The following is a 15,504-nucleotide window of genomic DNA, read 5'->3' as shown; positions in this document are numbered from 1 at the left end:
TTTGATGGCTATCTTGATATCATAAAGATTTCGCAAGTGAAATTTAAAAATTTTCTGATGCATAAAAGTATTTTTAATCTTAAAATGAATATACTTTGCATGATAGATAGGCAACATGCAAAAAGAAAAAATAGATATGAGAAAAACATTGCTTTACAAACCTTAAGACTTAATAGACAAATTTGATATTTTGTGTATGAAAGCATTGTAATGTTTACTGATAATCTTCCAAATTTCATTAACATTCACTTACTAATTTAAAAGTTATAGCATGAAAAGTATAACAAGCACAAAATGATTACGAGGTCGGCCCCACGGACCGAGACCATTCTGAAAGAGTTAACTAATTAATAACAATAACAAAGAACCATCATCAAGAATTTTTGCATATTTTTGTAATATTTATATATTTAATACCACAAAATTTTATACTTTCCCAGCTATAGAATATTGAGAAAATAAAATTATAAAACTCATAGATACATACTGATATACCATTATTTCAAAGCATAAAATTTTACAAAATTACTTTTGTCAGTTCATTTGTAAAAGCTGAAATTATATATTAAACCAATATCAATCCTAAAATATAACAAAACTCACCACCTGGCATATAAGAATCTTGACTATCATCCATATCTTCCCCTTCTTCATTGTCACGACTCAGCAGGTTATTAACAGCAAGGTTAACATCTAAGTTCTGTGAAAGAAAAATAATGTTAGTTTGAAACTGTTATTGCATTCTATGAAAAAAAAAATATACAATACTAGTGTTCATGGGTATTTATCTTTGGTAGACAATAATATTACTGCTTTAAAACTGTCAGTGATAATATTTAAGTTTATAGCAAATGATATTGTTAATTTAAAACTTTTAGAAGTAGTATCAAAATTCCATAAAAAACAGTGGTAATAAAAATGTTCAAATATTTATCAAAGATATGAAACATATGAAACTCCTACAGGTTATTCTACTAACATACATGTCAGTCAGTGAATTGAACAGTAACAAATCATTTACTTTATCTGTTCTACTTACACAATTAAGTTAACAAAATATACAACTACTTGCCAGTGCCCTGTGAACAAAAAAAAACTATATGTATATATTTATAAAATAAATAATTATAATTAATTGAACAGAACTACACAAACACACACCAGTTGGTATATTATATGTTTATACAGTTTAAATGTATTTAAGTAAAATAACATAGTTTCATGGTATCTTCACATAAGACTTTAGTTTGGTGGCTTTTTCACCTTTTTGTTATTGTGTTGTATCTCATGTGTTATTTGTATGTCTCCATTCAATTTCTAATGATGTGAAAGTTATCACTAAGCCAAAATATACATGGTTAAATCTCGACTTTTGAAACTTTCAGATTTTTTTCTGTTTTTAATGCAAATTGCCTGACTGAAATTATTTCATTTCATGTAATGATAAAATTGTAATTTTTTTTGTAATAACTTGTTCACACTTAAGGAAATTTTAAAGTGATAATGATTCAAGAAAACAGTGAACTATTTAGCTTTAGGAGAATTATAGCCCCTACACACTCTGTACCAGTGAATTTTGCAAGGGAGTATCCATATGTAGGTATGACAGTTTCTCGAGTTACAAAAAAATTCAACCTTGGCAACTGGCAAATCTACGAAGTTTAGAAAGGTTAAAATTTCACAGTTTTCAAAATTTATTTTTTCAAGTCAAACAATATTAATCATTGACTGAAAGGAAAGTTAATAGTTATGATGACTCAGGAAATGTGTATAGGCAAGGGACAAAGTAGTTTGGTAGATTTGATCAACAGAAACTGCTAATTATTATTTAATTTGATTAGCAATTAACAAATATTAGCACATTTTTAATTCATCATTTTAACACATTATAACAACTAAATCCAGCACTAAAAGTCTTAACTCTTTGTAAAAACATGCACTAATGAAAGATGTAAATGGTATGTTTTTATTCTAATAACACTTTTATTCAGCTACAAATCCTATAATATTTAAATGTACCATACATGACATTTCATGAACAAAATAGTTCCTGATATATAAAGTAAAACTTCAAAACTGCAAGAAATATCAAACACCTCAGCTACCACAACATAATACAACAATCAATTAATCAGAGAAAGAAATGGCTTGAAGATATTGCAACTGAACAAGGTTGCCACAAATCGTTTTTTCAAATTAATCGTTTATTATTATTATTTTTTTTGGGACCCCATCATTCTCTTTTCAGTGTGGGTCTCGTTGGCTTTTTTGAAAAAGAAAATGTCTAGTGACATTTCAGCAGTAATTACCCCTATCACCACAGGCATCTTTGTTGTGCATGTCAAAGGTTTTTAGTGAGTTACATTCAAAATTTATTTCAATTATTTTTTGTTTGTTCATGCTATACCAATTAGTATAGCATAAAATTGTAGCTAATAATCCATATTTTTATAGTATACAAATTTTAAGTTCTTAATTTGATAAGGCAATATTAAGAAAAGATCCTGAATTTTCCCTAGTGATAGAAATGTAACATTTTCTCAAGGCATCCTCTCTTCTCTAATTTATTTACCACCCCTCCAAAAAGTATAAACATAAATTGCTTATTATAACATTTTTTTTACTCAGATAAAGCATACTTTTTCTAGCCTTCAATTTTGTTTGGTTACAGAGCTTTCAAATAGGAAATCAGGCCCCTCTCGCTACACCCACCAGTCACAGGATTTGTTGGTAGTTCTCTCTTACACTTAATACTATATTATTTATAACCAATAGGAATCCAAGGTTTTAATATATCAAATGATGTATTAGATTACATTGTTTTTTGTACATTGTTACTGTCAATTTCTCTTTCAGTACAAGCTTCGTTCCAAATGGAAAGATACTGACTAGCTTAGATGGTTCTTGTTACATAGTTAGGAAGTCAGAAAAATTGTGATAGTTATTGGGCATTGTTTGCTTTTTGCACATTATTCTTCTATATTTTTTGGTGCATTATTTAATTAAGTGCACTCTACCATAAGTATTAAAAAAGTATGGTTAAGTGTCATCCAGCTGACAGCATAAAAAAGAAGGCCTAGGTAAGTACTTTATTTCTTATTTTTAACATGTATTTTATATTTATTATTATAAAAGTAACTAAAATGTAAAAAAAAGGAAACTCTTTAGGTGCATTAAGGTTAGATTAGATCAAATAAATAATAATAATATTATAATAAAAAATGTTCACAAGGCACACACGCAAGCGGCTTGGAGTAGCTCATGGGTAAAGTAATTCGATAGCATAATGTGAGTCACATTCCCCCAAGTGATTCACAACTTGCATTATAATAGCACAAGTAGTACTAGTAGTTAGACAAGTTCAAAGTGCAATAAAACAATAAAATTTAAGTATAAATAGATGTATACTGTTACAAGTTTAAAACTGTTTAGGATAAACAAATGTAGTTTCATGTTATAATTTGAAATCATTCTAGAAAGACAAAAAGGATAATCTAGATTCATTTCAATTCTTCTTTTGGTAGTTACAAGGTTGGTCAAACTGACCAGCTTTGTATAGAGTTTGGGCAATGAAAATAACAGATAGAATATAAAGTTTTACTGAAAAACATTTGAAATGTCTTTAGGAGGTTTTAGAGCTTACATTCTAAATGTGCAGTGCATGTACAGTACACAAATAGTCTAGCCTAGTTGGTTAGGCTGCAGGCACCAACTGGGTGCATTTCAAACATCATGAACAGACTACTACAAAATAGATGTGTATGCGATATGCACATGACAAAGTGTGAAAATACCATATGTGCCATTTGGCAGGAATTTCCAAGAAATGAACATCAGCTTTGGCTTATCAGACTGAAACATTATGGTACTTTCACTGTTTTGTTGGAGGTCTCAAAAACAACATACAAAAGAAAAGAATGATTTGCAACTGGGATTATTTTGATTCACAAATTGTGATGCGAACCTTAATATTTTGTCCCCTGATAGGAATAAGCAATGTCATTCACTAAATGATGGTCTTGTACTTATTTATTAATGAAACTATTAACTCTCTGTATATGTGAAATCATTTTGACCAATTTTTTAACCACCATATGCAACTATGAAACTATACATAACTTTGAATGTAGTAAGTGTATCTTCACAAAATATGGCAAGCTTTCAGTAAACATTACCAGTCTGATGTACACAGAAAAAAAAAGTTTTGATGAAGTATTTTTACTAAAGAATTGTCTCTTAACATACAAAGCCTTTAATGAGTCAGTCTTAGTTAAAAGTGATTTTCATGTTAAGAAAAAAAATACTTTTTTATCTTAGTTTAATATTTCATTTTCATAACCTGTATAACCTCCTAAATGAGTATCAAGTTTTTCAGTAAAATTTTATATTCTATCTGTTACTTTCTCTTCCCTAACACTAACTGTATACAAGATTTTTAGACTGACAGACCTAAGTGACTGTGCATTGTAACAAATGTTTAAACACTATTTACTCTGACAGCCAAAGCTAAAACACTTAAGTTTTATTTCTTTATAGTCGCATACAGACTCTCTTGGAGTACAGAGAAAGTTATTTATTGCACAGGACCGCTTTGCGTGAACATAAGTTCAAGTTACCAGCACCATGTTGAATTAAACTGCAAACTCATAACATGCATGTGCTATCATAAATAACTTGTTTTGTTTTCATTTAAGATTTCTTATCTAACCTAAAAAGTTTCCAAGTTTTACATTTTAGTCCCTTTTATAACAATAAACATAAAAAACAGGAAAATCAGTATTTTAAAGTGAAATCTTGTCTTTTTAAAGCTTTTGTACTCATAAGAAAGAATTCCCTGATACTTACTAGGCCTATTATTTTGTAACAATGGTGCTCTCTCACAAACGAGTTTTTTAAAATTCAAATAATTAATTTAGAATATAAAAACTTTGCTGAATACAAAAAATAGAATGCTTTAAAATTAACACAATTTAATTGGCTTTCTAGCTGAGCCACAAATATTTTGAAATAATTCCAATAGCTGGTCAAGGTGAACTCTAACAATGGCAGACAATGAAACTGACAAAGAATTTTTCAAAACATGTCACGTGAACGATCCTATCCTCATAACATATAATAAATTGGATTTTTTCTTTCTATTGGTTAGAAATAATCTAATAGCAGATGTCAAAGAATTATTGACACTTTTGAAAGACATGATGTGCTAGGAGGGGCATGGGATGTGGATTTCACTTTATTATATATACTATAGTAAAGCAAGAGGCTCAGAGATACCTACAGTATAAGTAATTTAAGAGAAATATAAAAGATCATAAAAGTGTTAGAAAGAAATTCTAAGATAGGCAATTCAGAGAGAAGTGTCAAGTCATACAGAGAAGATTGAGAATTTTTTCAATATTTCTATTTGAAATTAAGAAATTAAAACTTATATATTAAAATATAAATTATAAAATACATCTTGATGCTAAGTTTATTGACATAAATTGATAATAAAGTAGTTTACTATAATTTTGAATGTAACTTTGTAAAAAGTTCATCACATGCTCACTTTGACCTACTGTACTCAGAGGGTTAATAAAATATGAATAAGGCCAAGTGAATTAGGAGGCAAATATGAAAGACTTTCACAAAACTAATCTGTGCATAAAGTAAACAGTAATAAATCACATTATTGTCTACAGATATGTTTACAAGTTAAAATGATTCATTGTCTGTTACATACACACACACAGATATATAACTATGTAGGCACCCTTCTTTAGACCATTCAGATGTTAGTAACATAGCTAATACCCAATGAGTAAACACTAACATTGGGCTTTTAAGTCTGCTAGGTGAGTCTTTGAGTTTAAATGTGACATGAGTATTCTAACTTAAATTTAACATTATGCTATACAGAACTCTAGTATTTTTTAATTCTTTTTTAATATTTGTCCTGCATTTAGGACAAGATGACAAGTCTCAGTTAAGCTAATTGACAAAATTAGATTTACTATATTTATGTAAAACTTACAAATTGATTAAATGCTTAGTGAATTGATAACAAAACAAAGTTCCCATTATTTCATATGAGAGTGACCATTTCTGAATAAGGTAATAAGTATTAATATTAGGGTTAATGCAGATTCAGGACTATATTGTTGTATTTGGAAGATTACCTTTTCTCTTCTTGATATTACAGTGAAGCCTAACATCAGTAGAATGAATTAATGATTTGCAATGTAGGTTATTTGAATAAACTTTTGTTTTTGTCAAATTTTTATAAGAACATGGAATCAAATCCCTTTTCATTAATTTATACAATATATTACTCCCCACTACCACACTTAACCCATTTCTATTGACTTGCAAAAATCTCAATCCCAAATTCTGTGTTCTTGACTTAATTTTCAATGATACACCAAGATACATTCTGACAACAATAGGAGTACTATAACAATCAAACAGATAATTAGTTACTGAGTGAAACAAAATGTTTATTATTAATCTCTACAATTCTCTTAAAACCAAGTTATCAAAAGTATATACTACTTAGTATTAAAAAATAAAAGCTTACTGTTCTTTGCAATTCTCGTATAATCACATTTCTAGACTTCCCTTGGAGAACCACCTGAGCCTGATAAACATAAGAAATAAAATGTAGCATGAACATTTAAACCTATATATCTATCACAGTAACCTGAGCCTGATAAACATAAGAAATAAAATGTAGCATGAACATTTAAACCTATATATCTATCACAGTAACAGTAACATTTTAAAGAACATGAATATACATGCAGATGCTTAAATATGAGATTTTAAATACATGATTTAAATAATTTTAGAAATGTTACTGCTGCAAATAAAAACATTATGCACCCTTAGAAGATACAATGACACAAAAACAAAGTGATTTCAAAAACATTATTTTGACCTCTGGTAGATAACCACAGTTAATATTGTCTACAATAGATTGCACTGAGCATTCAGAACTCTACCTCTGTACAAAAATATATATGATCTAGTGAAGTGCAACATTTTTAAAATGTTCACATGCAACTTCCTAACCTAAAAATGATTCCTAGCTGTTTCCAGCTCTGTAAAAAGTTCAAACTTGCCAAGAAAACTTTATGTTATTATGGTTACATTAGTTTTATAGTTATATTACATTCAGTAATTTCAAAATGGGTTGGTACCCAGTAGTTTTACTTGTCCATTATCAACATAGCTACATGACACAAATGAAAAAGTCCAAAGAAAAACTATTGCAAAATTCCTCTTCAAATTTTTTATAAAAATGTCTCTTAATTCATCAGAAACTGAAAAGAAAGTCCAAAAAGCCATTTACAGAACTTCCAATATCAGAGTCACTTAAATACTAATTTATTCCTAAAGATATGTTATACATTTTGATGGAGATCACAAACGTGGTGAAGGAAAAGGCATGATTCAAAAATTTTCCATCCTTTAAATAGAAAAAAATATGGGTTTGTTTATGATTGCAAACATTATGAATAACATTTGATTATGTTTACCAGTAACTATCACTAATCCAGCTTTAAGATCAATTCGTGTTGTCAGGGTCTAATTTTATTCATGGGTCTGAGAAGGATAATGAGCCCCACATACATTTGACTAATTTGCCTGATCTTCTACTATAGTCTCATCTTTTCAGTAATATACTCGCAGAATGGAACTGATGTGGGAATAACAATTTTCATTGACACTGAATTTAACCTAAACTCAAAATATGATTCTACAGTCTGCAGAAAAAACATGAGATATTTGAAAGCCTTAATAAGATTTATACATAGTTTTATAGTAAAAATCATTATAAAATATGAAATTGATTTATCAATTATACTTCTTAGAGATAATAAAAACATTCAAAAAAGGTGTATAATAATAATTTAAAATTATTTAAGTTCTGCCTGAAAGAAATATTGCTTAAGTTTTTATTTTATGTAAAACCAATTATACTATCAAAATTTAGGAGCTTCTAGGGGCTATGGCCTCCTTGCCTCCCACCCTGGTGCTACACCCTGTTCGTGCTAGGGTCCCAGCAACCCCCAGTTTCCTCATCTTGAATACCTCCTAAACATAACATGGTATCTTCTAACCTATTTTGATATGAAATCCAACCTATCATTAACATAATAACTTAAAAAAAAGAGGCTTGAAGTAAATGTAACAATTGTTAACAGTCTTGATAACCTGGAGTTTCAACACCATCAAAATTTATATGCAGAGGTAATTTTGTCTTTTTTTTTTTTGCATGAAGTAATTAGAATAAACTATGGAAGTATTTCTCTGAAGTATTTTCAATAGAAAGCATAGTTATAAAACTAACAAGTGAACCTTCTATACATTAAAGGCTATAAATCTACAGGATGATATTACTTTAAAGTATTCTGTAAAATTATTACACTTTAGAAACTATTACTACGAATAAAACAACAAATATATATTCACATACATATGCATAAATGTTTATTCAAATTCAAAATAGATCAAATCATTTAAAAAAAAACAATTCTGAATGGCAATGCAATAAGGAAAATTTCTTAATAAATTTGCTAAAACTTCATATATTGGAAAGTACAATAAAATACAAACATTTTATTAAATATACAATTTAGTGACCAGAAATGTTTGCTGTTGAGAGTACCCCAAAATCTGGAACCATAGGTGATTTGCAAGTCGGAAGTCAGAGCTAGGTTGAATGACACCTTCCCAGGACATTGGATTGGTAGATGTGATCCCCAAGATCTCCAAACATGACTCCTATTGATTTACTTTTCTGGGAACTGCTCAAGGCATGTGTGTACAAAGAGAAGATCATGGATACCAAACATTTGAAATAATGGTTTTGCAACGAGTGTCCAACTATTGGCAATGACACGAATATGCTTCCCAGTGTTCAAAGAGAATAGAAATACAAACTCAAAATTGTTTCGACGAATTACAAGGACAGCATATGGAATACATTCTGTAAAACTTATTGAAGTGCCTATGGTTCCAGACTTTTTGGATGCCCTGTAGGTCCCTCCACAATATTCCTTGAACCTATGTTATCATGTTAACAAACCTGATCTTGTACCTACAGTAGAATTTGTTAAGTGCAATCTAATTCACCTCCAGCTTTTACACCATAAGAAATGACATAAAAAAATAAAAAGTACTGGACAAACAAACCTGAGAGACAAGTTCTTCAGGAACATAGGGTGTTGGAACAACAGGTCGAGATCCCATAATTACACTAGAGCCTCGTCCTCTACTACTTGTTGTTCTCATGATTCGCCCACGGGTACGAGTTGGTGCCCTAGTACTTGACTGTGTAGTGGAACTACCTTTAAGATTCAAGCTGAAAACAAAATAAAAACCACAATCTGTATTTTATATTAAAAATTTAATCTTTAAGTTTTGTTTTTCTGAATTAAAAATTTTCAATAATATTAGAGCATTATTTCGGACTGCAATCAATACTTTTTATATGCCCTTAAAAAAAACTTTTATCCACAGCATAGCTTATGCTAGTGACAATTTCCCTATTTGTGAGAACTTTTCTATAACTGATAAATAAATTGTGGCAAAGATCACTTACCAAAAAATATTAAAAAATAAAAACAAATAAATGGGATATAATAAATTAAATTAATTGTACTATTAAGTAAAACTAAGTTAACAGAACCTTTCAGCAGACTTCAGCCCATTTTCATTCAAAAAAGCCAAAGCTATAACTATAAATATGATAATGCACTGAAAAATTAGCAGAAACCAACAAATACTCTAACATTCCTCATTTAATCAGATTAATAAGAAATAATGTTCAAGTAAAATGAAGATATGAAAGAAAAAAATTAATAATATTATACTGCTGAGATAAAATATATTTATAAAATAAGATGTCTCATAAATTTTATTTAATCAAATAAGTGCACAATGCACAATATGTTAGTCTGGAAGTTCTCAATAAACTAATTTTGTTATTTGTATCCTTAATCATGAAATGAATTGAACAAAATAATACTCATCTTTTACAAGATGTTTTTTATTACAATAGGTTCAAAATGTAATGGCAATGGAAACAAAAGGCTGGAAAAGCAAGTCTTATGCAATATGTTGTTTTGCATTTTTATATTTTGTAATTGAAAAGAAAAATTATTCAAACACTTTTTACAATAAATATTTCAGAAACATGACTAAAAGGTTGATATGAAACACTTTTTTTCTTATTTGCACTCCACAGAACTACTCTCAGTGATATACATAGGTCACATTGGTTAAAAAATTTTTTATCTTTATCATTTTAAAACTTTTTCTTACAATGTACAATTTCATTCAGAAGTAGACAAAGAAAATACAATGGATCACATGGTAAACTTACTGAAATATAAACTTTCTGTAATGCATTTAACTTTTTTTTAAGAAGAAAATTTGGTTTACTTGTAAAAATGATAGAGATACTAATTCATATTATATGTACACTTACACTTTAGAACCTTCATTTTCATTCAAGTCCAGCCTGTCACTTTGGACAGCATATGCCAATCGACACACACTTCCATCCTGGAATGAACCAGTTTTACCAGATTAATATAAAAAAATTTCATACATCAAAATATGTATGAATTTTACATTAATAATAATAATAATAAAATTACACACCTCAATATTTTCTAATTTATTTTTCAAGTATAGAGAAAGCATACAAACTGCTTATTTTGCACTGAGATTCATAAATGACTAGCTGAAACAAATTGGGCATTATCACCAATGTTATTTACATTCTTTAAGCAATGTACCTGATACTAAAATAAGTCTAAACTTTTTAAAATATTTCACTTTTATTATTAAACTTATAATATTGGGGCCAGAATTTAGGGGAATAAATTAAGTGTACCATATGGATATCTCAAAACCAGATGTAATGACTGCAGGTTTGTTTTGGCAGTACAGAAAGACAAGTGGCTTTTCAATAAACATTTGTTGAAATATTTCTTTCCTTTGTAATAAAATTGAATGGTAGAAAAGAGTACATGAACATTTTATTGAAGTGACAATTTTTTTTTCTTTAATTTTGAAATGTCTTCTGAATGTGTAACACTTCTGATCATAATAACAAGTTAGGAGATATAGATTAAACTGATTTTTTAGGAACTGAAAGCTTAAAAAAAACAGAATGAACTTTCAGTATAAACTGATGGGGTTTAAAAATTGAAAGGACTTTGTAAATAAAATATGACTAGATCAAAAAATGTAAAACTAAACAGACATTAACTGAATTCAAAATGAAGATGTCAAATATTTAAGTTCAACAAAGTATCAAAAATAACATAACACCAAACTTTGATGTTTGTTTTATTTCATTTCTTCGGGTATTAAAGATTTGTCTGATAGAATGGAGATTCATTGTTCAGATTGAAAAATTCATCCTCAATGTACAACAGCCTCTATCTTTGGAAAGAAGCAGTTCAAGAAAAACTAGAAAACTACAGACATATCAGTTTGAGGGTGTTGGATCTTATAATATCTAGTTAGAACTTGAGCAAAAAATGATCTTAGGAATGTGAATTACGTGTTTCATAAAGCTTGCTCAAGCTCCATAATAATGCTACTGAATTTAAAAGTAAGGATACAATTCTGCATGTTTTCTTACATTTCAAATATTGTTTGATAAGGTTCTACAGAAAATATCTAATTTCTAAACTACACTATTTCAACATAACAGAAAACTGGTGGGAATACACTGTCTACCAGTCTTAACCTCCATTTGCTAGTCTCATATGTTAGGGAATGAAGAATTAACATAAAATAAGTTGGGAGATGGGGTGCTCAAGCCCAGAATATCCCACATCTGTATCACCCTTCACAACCTGCAGACAGTTGTGGGAAGGTGACTGCTCTCCAAAGAAATAGATAACGTCATACCATTGTAAGTGAATAAGGTAACTATGGTACATCTTATATCCACATTATAAACTATGCACTGGTGTTCTTTTTAATACATGCAGTACCTCAGGATAAATTAATGTTGTTTCATGTTACAATATGAAGTAATTCTAGCAAGAAAAAAAAGTAATTTAGATTTATTTCAATTTCTTTTTGGTGGTTATGAGGTCGGTTCGAATTGACCCATCCCATTTTTAAGACAGGGTAGAGAAAATAACTGATACACTATAAAGTTTTACTGGAAAAAAAAACGTTTGAAATGCATTTAAGAGGTTTTAGGGATTATACAAAGGAAATTTGAGATTTTTGAGATGAGGAAAAGTATTTTTAATTTTAACATGAAAATTACTTTGCACACAGACTATTCAAAACAAATACTCACTATATTCCTGGACAAATCATTATTTTATTTTATTAAAAATACTTCACTAAAAAATATGATTTTTTGTATGTGAAAGGCTTATAATATTAACTGAAAGACTGCCAAATTTTGTGAAGATATACACACTGTATTGAAAGTTAGAAGTATTAAATTAATAAAGACTTTAAATGAGTTCAAAGAGGTCACTTGGTCAGTCAAATTGACTGAGCCCATGTGGAAAGAGTTGAGCTTTACTCATGATAGTCCATGAGTGTCAGTCAAGTAGCGTGTTTATCAACCAGAAAGTGCACAAGGTGGTATTACGAAACATCCAATCTCAACAGAGCTTGCTGTTAGCTGGAAATTTTTTTTATCAGTCAACTGGTAGCTTGTGCAGATTTAGAAATAAGCATACCTGACCAGGCAACACCAACAACAGTGTGAGATTCAAATGAAAATGAAGAGAACAGAAATAAACACAAAAGAAATGAAGTCACTCACCTCTCTTACAAACTATCTGGGGCACGGGGAGTAACTGAAAACCTTCCAAGGAGGCAACCTCCAAATCATGTAAATAATCAGGTATAAATGTATTAGGCATGGTCTACATACCAGCCTGTACAATATCCTCCAGCAGATAATGCAACTGACTCACCAGGGATATTGAGGTATGGCAAATTGGATGAGATGGGACCCAAAGAAGTCTCCATTACTCCAATGAAAGCCCAGAGTAAGCAATACGCACCAACTGACAAATCCAACCTGTCAAAGTGACAGGGGATAAGTCATGTGACATCTTAGGAACCCAATGGATAAACAAACTGTGATGTGAAATTTGAAACCCTTCAGTGCACGCAACTGGGCATAAAAGACGATCCGGATCTGAGCATTCATAAAAATGAGAAATGGAGGGAAGATGGACAGGAGAGAAAGCTTTATACCCTTCTCTACTTGCTGAAGTACAGAACATAAGTGGAATGGTAAAGAGTCCTGTGAATATGAATCGCAAATATCCAAACATCAACATTTGCTAGCAAACAAGAGAAGAAAATAAGTCTTAAGGGAAAGATGATATAAGGAACATGATGCCAAGGGTTCAAAGGGTGGAAAAGATGAGGCATGAAGAAGAACCTAGATATCCCAACTAGTAACCCGGAAAGGACAATGAGGATGGATAACCCCAAAAGATTTCAGAAACAAGGACAAAACTGGAGACTCAAACAGTTTAAGTCTTCCAGAATAACAAAAAATAGCTGACAAAGCTGCCTTATATAGAGAAATGGACAAAGGTGCCAAACCTTTGTCAAATAACCATGTAAGAAATTGAGAAACATGCGGCACAGTGGGATGAGAAGGATTAAACCATGTCTGAAAGGCCAATGACAATAAGTAACTCATTTGTTATAAACATCCAATGAAGAACACTGAATGGACCACATTAATAAAGATGCCACCTGAGAGGTCAATCCCTGACGTTGTGCAACATATGGTATAAAAGCCAGGCAGGAAGCCGGAGAATGGTAATCACTAGATGAAATTATCCGACCAAGGCTGAAGTAAGAGGGATGACCAAAGAGGAAGCAGAAAAGGTTGGCTCCTTAAGATACTGAAGAAGTGGAAACCAAGGCTGAATAAGCCAATATGGTGTCACTAAAAGAACTTGACAGGACGAGGAGCAAATCAGTCCAAGAATTTTGGATAACAGATGAATTGGAGGGAACACGTAAAGATGAAGACCAATCCAATCCTGGCTGAGAGCTTCTATGCCAAAATTCCAAAGGTGAGGGACAGGAGACCAGAAGGATGGGAGCTGGACATTCCAGGGAGTGGCAAAAGCATTGATCTGAGGCATCCTTTGAAGAGAACAGATTCAATGAAAAACTTGTGGATGAAGCATTCATTCCATGGGAAGAACTCTGTTGGGGCAAGATAATTTATTGGTCACTAAATCCATAACACTTGGAACATGACAAGCAAGGAGAACAATCTAATGATTGTGAGCCCAGAGGAAAAGATCCAATGTCTGAAAACAAAGAGACCTAGAATGAGTGCCCACTTGCTTGGAAATGTAGGAGACCACAGTTAATTGTTGAGTGAAGCATTGCCATCTTCCCTCATAACATTTCAAGATCCTGAGACATAGGTTGTTGAACTGCTAGAAGCTCTAAAAGATTGCTGTGGAAAAAAGATTCCTCTTCTGTCCAGAGGCCCTTGAATTCCACAACCCCTACACAAGTTCCCCAACCCTGGAGAGAAGCATCCATGAAAAGATGCATCTCTGGATGTGGTGGTGCTGTTGTGTTGTCCCTGTTCAATCACCAGCTAAGATTGAGCAGGGTGGAAACTGATAGGGTCACTCGGCAATCCAGCACATCCATGCAAGTGTTCCATTGATCCTGTAATATTCCCTGAAAGGAACACATGTGGGTTCGACCCAAAGGAATGAGTAATTCTAAGGATGACCATATCCCAAAAAGAGATAGAACTGCACTTGCCAGTATAGAAGGAAACTACTGCATTAAAAGAACAGCCTGTTCCATGGCCTGAAGGTATAGAAGAGAAGGTTGGGTCCCACTGATATGTGAATTGAAAAATACCTTTAAATGAATGAGGTACTGTGTGGGAGTAAGAATAGACTTTTCCATTTTGACAAGAAACCAAGCTCTCTCAGCTTCGGATAAAAGTGCTCGAGCATGAAGTTTTGCAAAGTGGCAGGAAGGAGCGAGAAGAAGCCAGTTGTCCATATAATGGTGAGTGTGAGTGCCTAATGAGTGAAGATGACATGATAAGGATCTGACTATCTGCCATAAGATGTATGGAACAAATGCGAAACCGAAAGGTAGAGCACGAAACTGAAAACCTGTTTCTCAAGCACAAAACAGAGATAACAACGTGAAGACTCCATGATCATGATATGCAACAGACATCAATGACATCGAACTTTGTCATCCATAGGTCAGATGCAAAGTGTCACTGGAGAGAAAGAAATGAGTCCATGGTAAACCGAGAAGGCTAAAGGAAACGACTAAGAAGAGAAAGGTCATCAATTGCCCATCTTCTTCCGGTACTACAAATAGGAATAAAAACCCTCGAGAGATGAGTTGACACAATGTATGCAGAGATGAAAGTGTCCCTTTTCTAAAAATCCTGAAAATAATCGAAGCCAAGTAAGGGGGTTCAGCACCCAAAATTCCTGCATTTTGATGCAT

General features: G+C 31.4%; 1 protein-coding gene across 1 annotated transcript in view; it reads right to left on the bottom strand.

Annotated features, from left to right (window-relative positions):
- LOC106458308 (E3 ubiquitin-protein ligase UBR5-like) overlaps positions 1-15,504 on the bottom strand; it is a 111,276-nt gene that overhangs the window by 74,581 nt on the left and 21,191 nt on the right. Inside the window, exons 4-7 of the mRNA XM_022384477.1 lie at positions 10,475-10,551; positions 9,178-9,346; positions 6,557-6,616; positions 604-700 (exon numbers count right to left, since the gene is read on the bottom strand). Of these exons, the coding sequence (XP_022240185.1) occupies positions 604-700; positions 6,557-6,616; positions 9,178-9,346; positions 10,475-10,551 (403 nt within the window). The remainder of the gene's footprint in view (positions 1-603; positions 701-6,556; positions 6,617-9,177; positions 9,347-10,474; positions 10,552-15,504) is intronic.

The sequence above is a fragment of the Limulus polyphemus genome, unplaced genomic scaffold (genome assembly GCF_000517525.1).
Source record: "Limulus polyphemus unplaced genomic scaffold, Limulus_polyphemus-2.1.2 Scaffold441, whole genome shotgun sequence".
In the NCBI taxonomy this organism is placed as follows: Eukaryota; Metazoa; Arthropoda; class Merostomata; order Xiphosura; family Limulidae; genus Limulus; species Limulus polyphemus.
The sequence above is the reverse complement of the archived record's forward strand: the minus strand, read 5'-3'. Positions and strand labels throughout refer to the sequence as shown.